The 15,654-nt window shown below is 43.8% G+C and overlaps 1 protein-coding gene across 1 annotated transcript in view; it reads left to right on the top strand.

The window, feature by feature from the left end:
• The window catches only part of NYAP1 (neuronal tyrosine phosphorylated phosphoinositide-3-kinase adaptor 1), a 449,806-nt gene that overhangs the window by 335,741 nt on the left and 98,411 nt on the right, over positions 1 to 15,654 (top strand). The window contains exon 4 of the mRNA XM_086946192.1: positions 1,878 to 3,278. Coding sequence (XP_086802318.1) covers positions 1,878 to 3,278 — 1,401 coding nt within the window. The remainder of the gene's footprint in view (positions 1 to 1,877; positions 3,279 to 15,654) is intronic.

Genomic DNA, 15,654 nt, shown 5'->3' with positions numbered 1-15,654 from the left:
GTTGATGGTCAGACCAAATGATCTCCTTTGTCCAGAAATTGTAACAATCATCCCTAAAAACAACTCACAGTTCAGTAGTGCTAAATTTAGGGCTTGTTCAATTCCAGGGTAGACCAAAATAACACCAAATTAAGGGTCACTGAAGGGTGAGAGCAGAGCTCTGACGGGGGCTCCCTCACACACGACGTGCGGTAGAAATCTGAGCAATGGCGGCCTCTAGGGGGAGTAGGAGAACTTAAGCTTCCACTTCATTGGCTGAAGTTTGGGTTCTTTCAAATGAGATGGATGTGCTACTAAACATACTATGTTGTTTCAGGCCTATGGCCGTTTTACATTCTATACTAGATGCTGTTTATTTTTCACTGCATACTGCTATTTTAATGCACGGGGATACCCGGCCTGATGAAGGGGAATGATTCAAGCATGTGAATCTATCAATGATCCAGTATTGGAGAGCTTCTGTTGTACTCTCTTAAGTACTATTACATGCCTTTGTAACTTGGCCTTCAAGACATTGTAAATAGGACTATTCAGGGAACTGTGATACTCCTTTATTGCTTTTTTTACCAATGGGGAGCTGGACGTTTCGGGGCCGAATAACAAAGACACGTATGAGTACATAAAAGAGTTCTCCTGTAGTATTTCTTCCGCTATGTGCCCCGGGGACACCGACTGGTAGTAGACGTCTGAAGTAACTGGAGAAAGGAATGCTCACGCAGAATGACCAGGGGGCAATAGCTTTAGACCGACACCCCAAAAGGTTGCTGACGTTTTGGGTCCTATCATTTTCACATAGTAATCACAGCTCGAGACATTCCAGGATATAGGATGCAGACTTTTCTGCAGCTGACACCATCTTCTTAGCTCTGGGCACATTTCTTAGTTTTCCATAGAGTATGGACATTTTTCAGATTTTCCAGAGATTTTCAACATTTTACAAATCATCCGACTATTTCCAGGCAGGGAGGAATGCTGTAGAAATATCAGAAAGGATGGTGCAATGGATGGGGCACAGGAGGCAGACACAAGGAGGCAGACACAAGGAGGCAGATAGAGATACAAGAGGCAGATACAAGGAGGTAGATACAAGGAGGCAGACACAAGGAGGCAGACACAAGGAGGCAGACACAAGGAGGCAGATACAAGGAGGCAGCTGTTAGTTTATAAATGGCTGAGGTGTTGTCTGCTGGGCTGAGCAGAGGGCATCTCATTGAGCCTGTGCCGGGCAGCCGCCCCAGCCCGACTGACACAATCAACCTCTGGAGGCTCTCTCCTGTTACCTATGACTGAAAGAAACAAGCACACCTGTGATCTTAGGGGACCAAAAATGCAAAGGGGACAGAAGCTATATCAGAGGGCAGGTATGCTGTCCTCCGGACATTAAAAGGATGCTGAGAGGAGAGTGTGGGCAGGGGTCTGTGTGAGGGAGACCCTGACATCAGGAGTCAGAGCAACTGAAGATGCATGTACAGGAGGTCTAATGAGACTTCAAAGGTCAATTACATTCTATGAGATTGTTTCCTAAACATTCAGAAATGCTCAAATAAATGCAATGAGCCCATTTTGTTGAAGTTTTCCCATAATTTCTGGAATCAACTTAAAAAACATAAATAGTTTTGAAAATATGTGTGTTACTTCCAGATATTTGTGCTCATATTTGAATAGTGTTCATGGGCTCCAGAGACCCCACCTGCTGTGCACTGGGGGCTGAAGTTTGGGAGACTGCCAGACCCACCTAGGGTACCCACAGGGCTGAGTGAAACTGACTGAATGGACTCTTAGTCTTCGACTTCTTCCCCAACTCATGATGGGAGTAAAGTGCTGAGTGTAACAACACAATCCTCTCCTGATATCATTTTATTGTTTCTGTGTTCTAGGTTCTCAAAAATCGGGACCAGAAAGTCGTGAGTTTGGAAGGAAGATACCACCCCAGAAGCCAAAACGGAGTCCGAACACCCACTTGTCGGTGTCGTTTGATGAGAGCTACCAGGGCCGGCCCACGGCGAGGGTGGCGCCGGTGAGCGGGCGGCAGCGGTTTAGTAGGACGGACTCCCACCTGAACACGAAGAGCTCGGACGGGGAGGACGAGGAGCCGGTCTACATTGAGATGGTGGGCGACATTTTTAAAGGGCAGAACACCCCGGATGAGGACTCGGATGAGAGCGAGGCCATCTACGAGGAGATGAAGTACCCCCTCCTGGAGGACTCCACCTCCAAGACCAATGGCGTAGCTGGCCGCCATCACCATCACCACAATCATCATCACCAACATCAAATGAGGTATCATGCCAAGCATGAGACCACAAAAATACCCACCGGCTCCAACCCGAAGGCCTCCCCATGTGAGATCCCACCACCCTTCCCTAACCTCTTGCAGCACCGTCCCCCTCTCTTGGCATTCCCGTTGGGCAAATCGCAGAAGCCCAATAAACCAAGCACGACATCGGCGCCCCAGGGGGGATCCAAGCTCCCAGTGCTACAGGCTGGCATTCCTCAAGCCAGGGAGCCATTGTCCTCACCGGCAACTCCTCAGGTGCCTGGGCACCATCGAGTGGTGGACAGCAGTGGAGGAGAAGACAAGGACTATCAAGCCTTCCAGCAACAGCTTGGTCCTGCCGGTAGGGCCCGTAGCCATTCCACCCCACTGCCACCACAAACATCGAGCAACCAGAAGTCAGAGAAGGAGCTTCCAAATTCCCACAGTATGATTTGTCCCCCGGTCAGGGTTGCGGCTGCTGCAGCGGCTGCAACAGCCCACTCGATGCTTCCAGTCCCTCAAACTTCTGGTCAGCCCAAGGACAAAGCTCTCTCGTACACCATGGTGTACTCCGCTGTCAAAGTGACCCATTCCGTGCTTCCAACGCCCCAAGTTTCCATTGAGCAAAAGACAGAAAAGGAGGTCTCCGTGCTCCACGGCATGCTGTGCTCCACAAGCCGATCGTCCACTCCGGTACGGCCAGCATCTGCCCTCACCCGGAGCTCAACGCCCCATAGTCTTCAGGAACAGTCGCCGTCCCCACTCAGTATACTGTGGACACACCCTTCATCAGGACTGAAAAGGCCTCCTTCCTATGACAGTGCCAAACCTGCTGGGAACCCCAAGAACTGCCCCACTGGACTACCGTCTACAGTGAAGACACAATGCCAGGAGAAGGCAACCCCGGTGAGCACGGCCGAGTCTAGGGCAGCCGCCGCCCTGGACGAGGAGGAGTCCTTCAACTCGTGCTGGGCCCTACAGCGGAAGGCCTCGTGCAGCCGGAAGTCCAGGGACTCAGACAGTAAGTGTACAGAGGAACTCTTACTAACGGTGTGCTATGGTATTGTCTTTGTAAGGGATGCAGTTCTATTGGAGGGTGAAGTGGTAAGCAAGACCTTTATCCCAGAGTAACACATGTTCCGCCATGTCTGCCTAACCAGGAAACTGCTTGCCCTCTGCTCAAGACATGTATCAATAGTTTGTAGACCGTGGCGTCCACACTCTGCCATTGGACAGCACAAAAGAGCATGTTAGCTGTGAAGTGCTTGCACGAGTGTGGAGTGGGGTTATAGCGCTGTGTCCTGGGTCTCCACAGGCCCCAGGCAGAGGTGGGCCACAACACGTCTCCACAATTCCTAATTTTTTTGTCCATGGGGGTAGCTTAGAGAGAATAAAAAGACACAGGTATCCACATGCAACACAAAAGGATGCATGGCTGCATGCAACACAAAAGGATGCATAGCTACATGGAACACAAAAGGATGCATGGCTGCTTGCAACACAAAAGGATGCATGGCTACATGGAACATAGCGCTCATGGCCGCACACAACACAAAAGAATGCATGGCTGCATGCAACATAGAGCTGTACGCAACACAAAGCGTGCATGACTGCATACAACACAAAAGGATGTGTGGCTGCATACAACCTAGCGCTGCACGCGACACACAAAAGCGTGGATGTCAGCATTCTACATAGTGAACATGACCTCACACAACACAAAAGGGTGCCTTGCTGCATGCAACATAGCACTGCACGCAACACAAAAACGTGCATGGCTGCCTGCAACACAAAAGGATGTGTGGCTGCATGCAACATAGAGCTGCAGACAACACAAAAGTGTGCATGTCTGCATGCAACATAGTGCTCTTGGCCTCACACAACACAAAAGGGTGCCTTGCTGCATGCAACCTAGTGCTGCACACAACACAAAAACGTGCATGGCTGCACACAACACAAAAGGATGCACAGCTGCATGCAACACAAAAGGATGCATGGCTGCCTGCAACACAAAAGGATGCATAGCTGCATGCAACATAAAAGGATGCATGGCTGCATGCAACATAACGCTCATGGCTGCATCCAACACAAAAGCGTGGATGTCTGCATGCAACATAGTGAACGTGGCCTCACACAACACAAAAGGATGCATTGCTGCATGCAACCTAGTGCTGCATGCAACAGAAAAAAGTGCATGGCTGCATGCAACACAAAAGGATGCATAGCTGCACACAACATAAAGGGAAGCATGGCTGCATGCAACATAGCACTCCTGACCGCACCCAACCCAACATGATGCATGGCTGCATGCAACACAAACGGATCCATGGCTGCATGCAGCACAAAAGGATGCATGGCTGCATGCAGCACAAAAGGATGCATGGCTGCCAAAGGATACTGATAGTGAATACTTGGGCGAGGGACGGTGCGGCTGTTGAATTGACGGCTCCTGTTAATCCACACGGCAGAATCGGTACACAGTCAAAATATCGAGTTGTAAATATCGACCTACCATAATATCGAGTCTGAAATATCGAAGGTGCATAATATCGAAGGCAAGAATATCGTAGGACAGAATATCGACCCAAGGTAAGTAATATCGAAATACTGAATATCGATGTAAGTAATATCGAAGTAAGTAATATCGATAGCATATATATCGATGTTACTAATTTCGATGACACTAATATCGATATTTGTATTATTGTATAGTTTTTTATTATGTATGTGTTATATGTTTAATTTAACTATTTAAAATAATTACTATTATATGTGTATACATTTTATTTAATAATAAATAATTTTATAAGTAACTTTTATGTTTTCGTACCGGAGCGGGTTGTGGGTTTATAGGGGAATAGGGTGGGAAGTAATTTAATTATGGTAAATTGTTTAGTAATTAGTAGGATTTATTAATAAATTATAATTAATTGGTAATTATGTGAAAATAATAGGAAAATAATTTTAATTAATTTATTAATTGATATATATGTTCTGTAGCGGGTTGTGGGTTTATAGGGGAAAAGGGTGGGAAGTAATTTAATTATGGTAAGTTGATTAATAATTAGTAGGATTAATTAATAATTATAATTAATTGCTAATTAATATTGATTAATTGGGGAAAAAATTAATTGATTAATTGATATATATTTTCTGTAGCGGGATGTGGGTTTATAGGGGAATGGGGTGGGGAGTATATTAATAATAATTAAATAATTAATATATGTTTTTATAAATTTATATTTAATTTATTGGAAAATAATTATTATTAATTAGTTAATTAATTATTATTATTTTGTACATATTTAATATTATTAATTATTGGTAATTAAATAATATTAATAAGTTACATTAATTAGAGTTATTTATTGATATAAATTTTTTAATTACTGTTAATTAATTAATTGGGAAAAAAATATTAATTATTAAATTATAATAATTACAGCTAATGTGATAATATATTTACTTTATATGTTATTGTTCATTATTAATTAATTGCTAATTAAATAATAATCATTAATTTTGGGTAAAGGAGTATTTTTAGTGTTTAGGGTCAGTTTTTAGTTTTTGGGTAAGGGGGTATTTTTTGGTTCAGGGTCAGTTTTCAGTTCTTGGGTAAAGGGGTATTTTTTGGTTTCAGGGTCAGTTTTCTGTTTGTGGGTAAAGGGGTATTTTTAGTGTTCAGGGTCAGTTTTCAGTTTATGGGTAAGGGGGTATTTTATGGTTCTGTGTCAGTTTTCAGTTCGTGGGTAAAGGGGTATTTTTTGGGTTCAGGGTCAGTTTTCAGTTCTTGGGTAAAGGGGTATTTTTAGGGTTCAGGGTCAGTTTTCAGTTTATGGGTAAGGGGGTATTTTTGGGTTCAGTGTCAGTTTTCAGTTCGTGGGTAAAGGGGTATTTTTTGGGTTTAGGGTCAGTTTTCAGTTCTTGGGTAAAGGGGTATTTTTAGGGTTCAGGGTCAGTTTTCAGTTTTTGGGTATGGGGGTATTTTTTGGTTCAGTGTCAGTTTTCAGTTCGTGGGTAAATGGGTGTTTTTAGGGTTCAGGGTCAGTTTTCAGTTTTTGGGTAAGGGGGTATTTTTTGGGTTCAGGGTCAGTTTTCAGTTCTTGGATAAAGGGGTATTTTTTGAGTTCAGGGTCAGTTTTCAGTTTTTGGGTAAAGGGGTATTTTTAGGGTTCAGGGTCAGTTTCAGTTCTTGGGTAAAGGGGTGTTTTATGAGTTCAGGGTCAGTTTTCCCTACTGTTGTACTCTCTGGAGTAGGAATAGAAATTTTTACCCTTACGCTATGCAACGTTTTATTTAATTAATTGTTAATATATCAAATATTTATTTTATTTTTTATATTACTTACATTTTATTTATGTTACTTTTTTATGTTTGTAAATGTGTTAGTAAATTACAATATATTTCATTAATGTATAAATTCGTAAAATAATTATTAATACTTATTGTTCAATGTATATATTACATATTTACTGTATATATTTAATTAATGTATTCTTAATATATGTTTTATTTATTACTTTTAAATATTATTAGATACTTTTAAATATGTTTCTTTTATTTATTAGTCTTATAGACTTAATTTTACATTTATATATTAAAAAAAAAAACGATATATTTAACATCGATATTTTTAACATCGATATTTTTTTCTCGATATTTTTGTACTTACCATGTTGTAGATAGGATGTCGATATTTTTGCCCTCGATATTGTTGACTCGATATTCTTGTAGGTCGATATTTTTGAAGTCGAAATTCTGTCAGTGATTCGGCAGAATCCCACTATTCAGCCACTGCCCCCAAAGAAAGCCGGCGACCGTGCTGGACGAGTACGCAAATGCAACTCTCCCTCTACCCGTATTGAACTCGGGAACTTCCTTAACAGGAGCTGCCAATTCAACAGCCTTGTCCAAGTATTCACTATCCGTATCCTTCGGCTTATGAGGCTCTAATTAAACAGGCATGAATTCAATGTCCTGATGATGATCCACTTAATCTTTCACTGGATCGAAATGACGTCGACACTGTAAAACACCTTATACACCCAAAAAACTTTTGTTGTTCACTAAGCTGCAAAGGTGTATTTTGCGATTTGTTCTTATGACACTGTTTATTCTCTATGTGTAACAAACCAAAAAGCTTTGCCTGTGCCCCCTGTTGTCTTTTTTCCCCCCTGTTGTGTACTCTATTGGTTAAGTAGGGCACAGGCTTGTGCCCCACTTTGTGTATTGTTATGTACTATTATCTTCATTGCCTAGCAAGTAAATATCAGACCTCTGTCTGGCTGGACATGTCCACTTAATATAGCAACGATTGAGTCTATATTTATTATTTGCTTTCATATCTCCCTTCTCCGGGGACCACTGTTGTTTAAAATAATCGGTACTACCGAGGCACAAGATGGCTGCCAACACTTCCTGCTTTGGAGTGTTGACAGCCAATTAGCATACAACTTGTCATCGGGAGGGTGCTCGGATCCTAGTCGGCCATAGAAATATATATGATTTTACTTTTTATTTTCGCAGCAACTACTGAACGGATTTACACCATTTAATAAAAAGGCACGACTCTGAACCAAGGGCTACCTTTTTGCCAAATTTGGTGTAATTCTGTTCAGCTGTTTGGGCTGTAGCTGCGACTAAAGGTTCCTATGGAAAATTGCATGGGGAAAACATGTTTTGGGACCCCCTTTTTTCTCGGCCCTCGCTTGACAAATCACTCCGAGACTTTCAGGATAGGAGCGGACCGGAGCTGGCCAAAAGTTTTGAAAATTTCGCGAAGATTCGTCAACCGGCGCCAAAGTTATTGGGAATAGAATGTTGCGGATTTCCGGATTTCCTATGGAAAATAGGTCCTAACCATAACTACCTACTGTCGACCACCAGTAGGTAGTGTACATGTATATATATATATATATCTATGCATCTGTATATACATACACATATACATATGTGTGTGTATATATATATATATATATATATATATATATATATATATATATATATATATATATATATATATATATATATATATATATATATATATATATATATATATAGATGCTATCCCACTTCCGGTTTGCAGAGGCTGCCAAAAGGGCGGTCTGGCACAGGTTACCGGCTAACCCGACAAAATTCAAAATACTCCCTCCTAATTAGTAGGAATACCAGACACTCCAATGTACTGCACAATATATATTTAATGGCACAAACAACGCGATTCAGCTTTCGCATTCTTTACGGTCTACATATATATATGTATATGTAGAATTGAGTGTAAAACCACATTTTGCACATTGTTAATAATGCACCGAAACACAAATGCATGAACATGTTTCACTGGAGCAACAGAGTAATTAGCAACTGATCAGTGGTAATCAAGTAAACGCTGCTGCTCAGATGCGATGAGTAGGGAGAGGTAGGGGAGCTACAGAGATTAGGGTTAAAATGGCAAGCGAATCGGGGAGGTGTGGGAGAAGCAAGACATTTGCTGCAGGGTGGGTGAGCAACACGGGGAGTGCGGCGGGCAGGCTTTAAAGAGGAAGCAGCACACAGGGAAGAAGAGGAGAAGGCAAGAAAACACGCACTCCAATGGAGTGCTAAAAGCAAAACAAGTATTGGCAAAGCCAATCTGTCTGCTCTGTTAAAAGCAATTCATATCTACTGGTGTCGCTAATGCTAATTATGTTTCACTTCGACAAATGGAAAAAACAAATGATTTGTTTGCTGGTGCTGAACAGCTTTTATAAAACATTTATAAGTGTGCAATGATGTCTAGGTGTGTATGCATCATGATACATGCACACATGCGTTATGATGCTACAGCCGCCCAGCATGATAACATATCACATGCATGTGTCAGTATGCATACAGAGACCAAGAAAACACATGCACACCCATAGAGTGCTAGAAGAATGTAAATGTATAGGCATTTATATAGCGCACTACTTACCCGTAGGGTCCCAAGGCGCTTCGACCGCTGCGAAACCCTTCCTGGCTTCCCTGAGAGATGGTCCCTTAATGGGTATCTCCAGGGTGAGACCAGGCATCCCCGGCGGTCTGGTGGGGCCGTTAGTGAAGATGAGGCAAGCTAATGCCCAGAGTTGCCGAGTGTGATCGCTGATCAGAGTGGGCACCGAGGCGAGAGAATTATTGAGTCCGCTGACCCTGGTCCAGAAACCTGCCGCGCCGGGAATCGAACCCTGGTCCCGGGCCGTCCTCTGCTCTCGGGTCTGCCGCCTCTAACCAGTGAGCCACACTACCTCACTAAGAAAAAAGGTAGTTCCCTAAACGGAAGCAATGGAAGGATACAAGTAATGCGATTGGGACACAATAAGGAAGAATTGATTCAGAGGTTGAGAAAAAAGAATACAGAGGAAAGTCAGCGAATCAGAAGCAGGGAGACAAGACAGAGAAGAAGGCCGCCCAATCAAGAGTAAGGGGTGGGCTCAGAGCCCAGCATGTCTGTATTTTAATTCATTAGTGACAATAAGTCTTTGACAACAACAGTTAAAGCTGTCTGCAGGCGAGACCTAAAAGTGAGTGCTGTTGAAGAGTTTGTATAGAGAGTAAGGTTGTATGGGCATTGAAAGAGGCTTCTGGCACACCAGGAGTCCGCCCAGCAGCTCTGCCACCAGCCATTAAATGCTCCAGAGTGCCCCCGTGCCCTGCGCCCGCCCTCGCCCTCGGCTCGGCTCCTCGGATGCTCGGGTACCTGTTCTGACGGGACGCCAGTCTCCAGGCGGCAGCACTGTCGCCTAGCAACCTGCCCAGCCGGCTACCCTCTGCCCCGGTTCCCATAGCAACCCCGACAATGAGGACCAGTGCGGATGCAGGATGTGGGGGCTCTTCCTCGCCTCTGTTATCTTTGAGAGGAAAAGAACGTGCGCCTTGAGGGGGCTTTGAGGCGCTGAGTGGAGGATGAAAATAACCATTAGAATGCAAACAACATTAATAGCAGTTTGTTCACCGTCTGGATCTGTTAGTCAAAGCAATTTACAAAGAACAATTTTATATTCCTCAGAGGCAGCCCTGGCTTTTTTTCAAGGTGGGGTTTGAGGAGATGTGTGCCCATGCACCCCAAAAACATGCGTGCCCTTGTACAGGTGTTTACTGGCAGGGCCACTGGAATATACCACATTATGCAGCCACAAAAGGCAAATATGCCGCATTATATGGTACACCCTGTGACAGTGTTCGCTTGAAATTTTCAATTTTCCTAAAGGGATTCCAAATATAAGCAAAAAACTGAGGTTCTTAAGAAATCAATGTAGGTGTGTGTGTGTGTGTGTGTGTGCGTGTGTGTGCGTGCGTGTGTGTGTGTGTGTGTGTGTGTGTGTGTGTGTGTGTGTGTGTGTGTGTGTGTGTGTGTGTGTGTGTGTGTGTGTGTATATATATCAGAAAATGAGGCACAGGGTCAAGACTGATTAGCATATGTCCATGTCTGAACTGTGGTGGCGTAGTGAGCAAAATAACGATGGATTAAACCCAGATCTGGGGGTGAATGTTTTGCCAATGGGCAACATTCCGTCCATCATCTTGTGTGTTTTGCTGTTCACCCTATGTGGGAAGGGTATGCCCAGACGTGGGTCCCATGCTCACTGCGCCACTGGATTCAAGCTATCCTGGCTGAAGACGGCTGATAGCCAGAAACCGGTCTTAGGATGCTTGATTCCGGTCCAGGGAAGACATGGCTTGGCGGTTCTGGGTGGACTGTTCCCATGAGGCACAGGGTCAAGGCTGATTTGCATATGGCCATGTCTGAACTGGGGTGGCTTGGTGCCAAAATAACAATGGATTAAACCCAGATCTGTGACTGGGGGTGAATGTTTTGCCATTGTGCAACATTCCATCCATCATCTTGTGTGTTTTATTGGAAATATATCCCACTTTCTGAACGTATTTAAATGCCAAAAACTCCTATTAAACCTTAAATAATCAAGTGTATCCATTGGTTGAATTAAATAACGTAATAAGCTGTAACTGATTGGTGAAATGCCAAACAAATACTAAAAATTGGGATATTTGGCACATTCTGGCCACACCTCTGACTCCGCCCACTGATCCAATCCTTGGGTTAGCCCCGCCCTCGGAGTCTCCGCCCACAGTTTCCCTACTTTTTTTCCCCCACTTCCACCACTGACCAACACTTGCTATTTGTATTTGCGTGACGCTTTTATAGGCATTCATAATTTGCCAGAAATTTTTGAAAAGTATTATTATACAATTTATTTAGAAACTATAAAAGAATTTGAAAGCAGAACACCGCATGTTTATCCTGTATGCCACCCTCCCTTTGGTGATTGTTATGAATGAATAAAGGAGAGTGTCTTGATGAGCCACAATAATGCTAAAGTGGAATAGAGAACTGCTCGCACCAACTAAAGCCGGTGTCTAGGCGCTACAAAGCAGTACACCGCTCTGACTGGCTCTCACTTCACACGCTCCACTGAAAGGTGGTTCTCGTCCCTGAGCTCGGGGCTGCCGGTGCGTAAAGTTCCATCTGTAAATTTCACGTCGCCAAAAAATCCAAACAAGAAAAAATTCAACACAGAGTCCCACTTTTGCCGCAGAATTTTCTCGCAAAATACGTCTCAGAAACATTTGTCAACCTATCTTTTTGTGTGTTTCGTTTTATTTATTTATTTGCATACTTACCTCTGTTAGGCCATAATCTGAAGTTTACTACCCCCCGCCCTGCGCCACCGCCCAAAGCCCTCCCGCTACTGATTACAACAAGTAAGCAAGTCTCTTGTGCGGATGCAGCGTAATACATTCTATAAGTTGTCTGGGTGTAGAAGGCAAAAACAACAATAACTATCTTCAACTATTAGCAGTGTTAGCAACATTCGGTTGGATACCGTGTGGGTAATCGCACACCTTGTCGCTGTGTGTGATATAGTGACACAGCTGTGCCGACCAGCATGTGTGTAGGTGTATTCCAATGAAGGGAGCCACGTGCAGTCGCCTTATATACGCAGATCTGTTGTGCAAACCCTGCTGGGCATTCCTTCAGTCACTATCCTACAGCTCTTTCATTGCCAGGTGCCTTCTTTGGAGTCTCCATCCTTTTCTTCTCAATGGCACAAATACTCTAATGTTTTTCTTCTGTGTCTGTGATGTTGGTTAGCACTGTTATACTGTTTGTTTTTTCAGTGCTTGGGGTGATTCACATCCTAACATCGGTGCCTCTCTGGTTATTCCTCTTTATTTGTGATCTGATGGTGTGAAGAAATTCCCTGTTGTGGTGTCACTTCTCCAGTGGACACCCAGTCTGTTCTACCCAAATTTCCAGGTGCAGTCCTGGTGTTATGAACGTTGAGAGCCGAAACATCACAAGGTATGCCTCAAGGGCAGAGTTTAGCCCCTGGCTTTTTTTTATAGAGTGCTTTGACATTATTGTGCTACAGGAGACCTGGAGGTCAGTGAGATGCTGCATAGAGGTTACTGTGGTCATTCTGTTGCAGCTCTTCTGTCTGGTTTGGGGAGACCGAAGGGGAGGGGTCATCGTCTAACTGAGACTATCCCCTAACTCTAAGATCCCTTCAATCTACACCGCTAGTCACGCGATTAAGGCATTACTAATTGAATGCTGTAATCATTTCACTGCTTGTTTGTTTACGTTTAATAACGATGACTTCTTTTATTCAAATACTGTTAATGATGGTTAATTGTTTGAGATGGTGAATAATGTACTTCTCCAGAAACAGGCGCTTACGGAGTCTTAGCCGCGGTTTCATCATGGGGATTTTAACGCTGTGTCAAATGTTGGCAGCTTTGATCACGATTCTACGGCTAATTGTGAACAAGCTCCTCTCCCCCTGGGATCTAACATGAGAGGGCTTGAGCTGGGTAATCTCAAGATGGAAAGGGATTTGATTAATACTCATGATCTGAACTCGGCTGCTAGGCTCCTCCTTCAGACCTCCTTTGGCGAAGGATGTACATCCGTCATAGATTGTACCTCGATGCCCAGATCCCAGATCAGTGTGATTGGTAATAGCGAGGCCACAGACCTGCGTATAGGGGACCCTCACCCTCACATTGACCAACAATTCACCCCGCACACAAATCCCAAAGTAGCCTAGATCTGTTGGTCCAATGATCCCCAAGAACAACAACCAACGTCTGGTTTGGAAATTGCTCTACAATCCTTTTAACAAATTTAATCAGGCATAACTTGAGGGTGTTCGAACTCTATCTCGTCGAGACACAGGATTCTGCGCCTGTTGTCAAGTCTGCACTAAAGCGAGATTGCTGCTTAAGAAACCAGCTATAGAGGGACCTGGCCCGTAAGGGATTCGATTCTGCACGTTCCTTAGTGAATCGTGATCTGAGATGCGCTTTGAGTACCAGGCCACGTAACATGAACAAGATCAGAAGTTGCCCGGCCAGGTATAATTGATCCTTAGCGAATCGTCATCTGTGATGCGCCTTGCGCACTAGGACAAGGAACATGGACGAGATCAGGAGCTGTCGGGCCAGGTATAAGCGTACCCCTCAAGTGAGGAAGAAGGAGATTTGTGGCAGTAACTTACATACTTCGATTGAAGCAAACAAACTAAAAGACGCAAAGCTCTTTCGTTCTCCTATAACTCGTATTAGAATCATCTCTCGCAGTAATACTCCATTGAGTTTGCGTATTCTAGCAGACTGTTGTGTACAACAATTTTCAGCAGCTCATTGCTCAAATGGTTTTGATAACAGAGTTTTTTGCTGGATGTATGCAACTTGTGCATACTAAGGTTAAAATGGAGGAAGTGACCACTGCCCTTCCAATAAACCTCCTGGGCCAGATGAGGTCTCAATTGACCTTTAGAAGTCAAACTTGGATTTAATGGCTCCTTAATTTACTAACCCTTGCAATTGCCTCCATGCTGATACTCGACCTGCATCTTGGCCGACATCTGCGATCGTGTCAATCTTCAAAAAGGTAATAGATCCGACCACAGTCGCTATCGCCCAATCGCCCTCATTGATTCGTCTGCAAAAATTCTCGCAAGAGCGATTTTTAACTGTATCAGATCATGGAATGACAAGCCCAACATTAGTAGTCCTTGCCAGTGTGGTCTTCTAAAAGGACTGGGTCCAGTGGAGCAGCGCCTGACGCTTCACCTTCTCATCTGTAAAAATATGTGGTAGGAAGTCCCTGTCGCTGCACCTAGCTTTTATAGATCTTTCGACCACCTTTGACTAGGATAACTCGTCTGAATTCTGGCAAATTATATTAGACAAGGGTCTGAATGTTGCCTCGGTTAACTTTTTGTAATTTTTCCCTATAAATGTATCCGCTAGGTTTCGTTACGAACCAAACAATGTGTTTCCCGAGCTAGTTAGGTGGATCCATAAGGGATGTTTATTAGCATCCATGTTATTAATTTGATATAGAAATCATCTTAATCTTCATTTGGACCAAAGTGGACAGGATGTACCACAGACAAGCAGGCTGCGTGTGCCAGCATTACCTTATAGTGATGACGCTGTGTTATTAGCTTGGGCATCAGGCACTTTCAAACAGTTAATTGCAGCCCTTCTTCACATTGAATCTTGAGCTGGACATTGATCATTCCAAGCGCCACATCATGGCGTTGGGGCCAAAAACCATCATTCGAAACCCATCTGTTGTAATAGTAGCGGTTTGTCACTCGTGAGTACTCTTCCTCATTTGGGGTCTATTTCAACTCAACCAGAGCTGGAATACGAATATCATCGCCAGCGCCTCAAACACTCATAGATAGTTAGTGCCCTTTTTAATTTAATTCCATTAATTTAAGGAAAAGCGATAGCGGCCTTTATGGAAATCGATAATACACTGTATGTGCCAGTGGCTTCCTAAGGGAGGGTGCACAACAGACAGAAGTAAACCACTTCTGTCAAAGACCATTAACCCAAACCTCCTGCTGTCCTCAGTTTGTTTGCCGCAAGGAGCTCGGTTTCAGCTCCATCGAGTGCACATTTCAGCTTGATTCCCTAAGACTTTGGCTGTCAATCTGGAAAGCCTTCAAGGCCGCTCTAAATCAACAAGTAACTGTCTGACAAGACTGTCTGAACTATGATGAGGAAAGTCATATCCCTTGCCTTGTGTATATTACATCTGGTTTTTTTACGTTTGGGCAGGCCATCCCTATGCATTGATCCTAAAAGTCTTACCAAGTCTGACGTGCCCTGGCGGACGCACACTTTTTATGACGAAAGCCGGCGGTTGAGGGAGGAGGTTGAGCTCAAGAAGCCTACCAATCGGCAACATTTTTTATTGCTTACCACTATTGCAATTGAACCATATTTGTTGCTTACAACCAACCACTGGGAACATGAGCTGTCGCCCAGATTCAGATTTGGCACTATTAGAAACCTTCTTTGCTTCCCACTGGGTCAGTTTGGGGAGTCAAACGTTCCTA

The sequence above is a fragment of the Lissotriton vulgaris genome, chromosome 12 (assembly GCF_964263255.1).
Source record: "Lissotriton vulgaris chromosome 12, aLisVul1.2, whole genome shotgun sequence".
In the NCBI taxonomy this organism is placed as follows: domain Eukaryota; kingdom Metazoa; phylum Chordata; class Amphibia; order Caudata; family Salamandridae; genus Lissotriton; species Lissotriton vulgaris.
The sequence above is the reverse complement of the archived record's forward strand: the minus strand, read 5'-3'. Positions and strand labels throughout refer to the sequence as shown.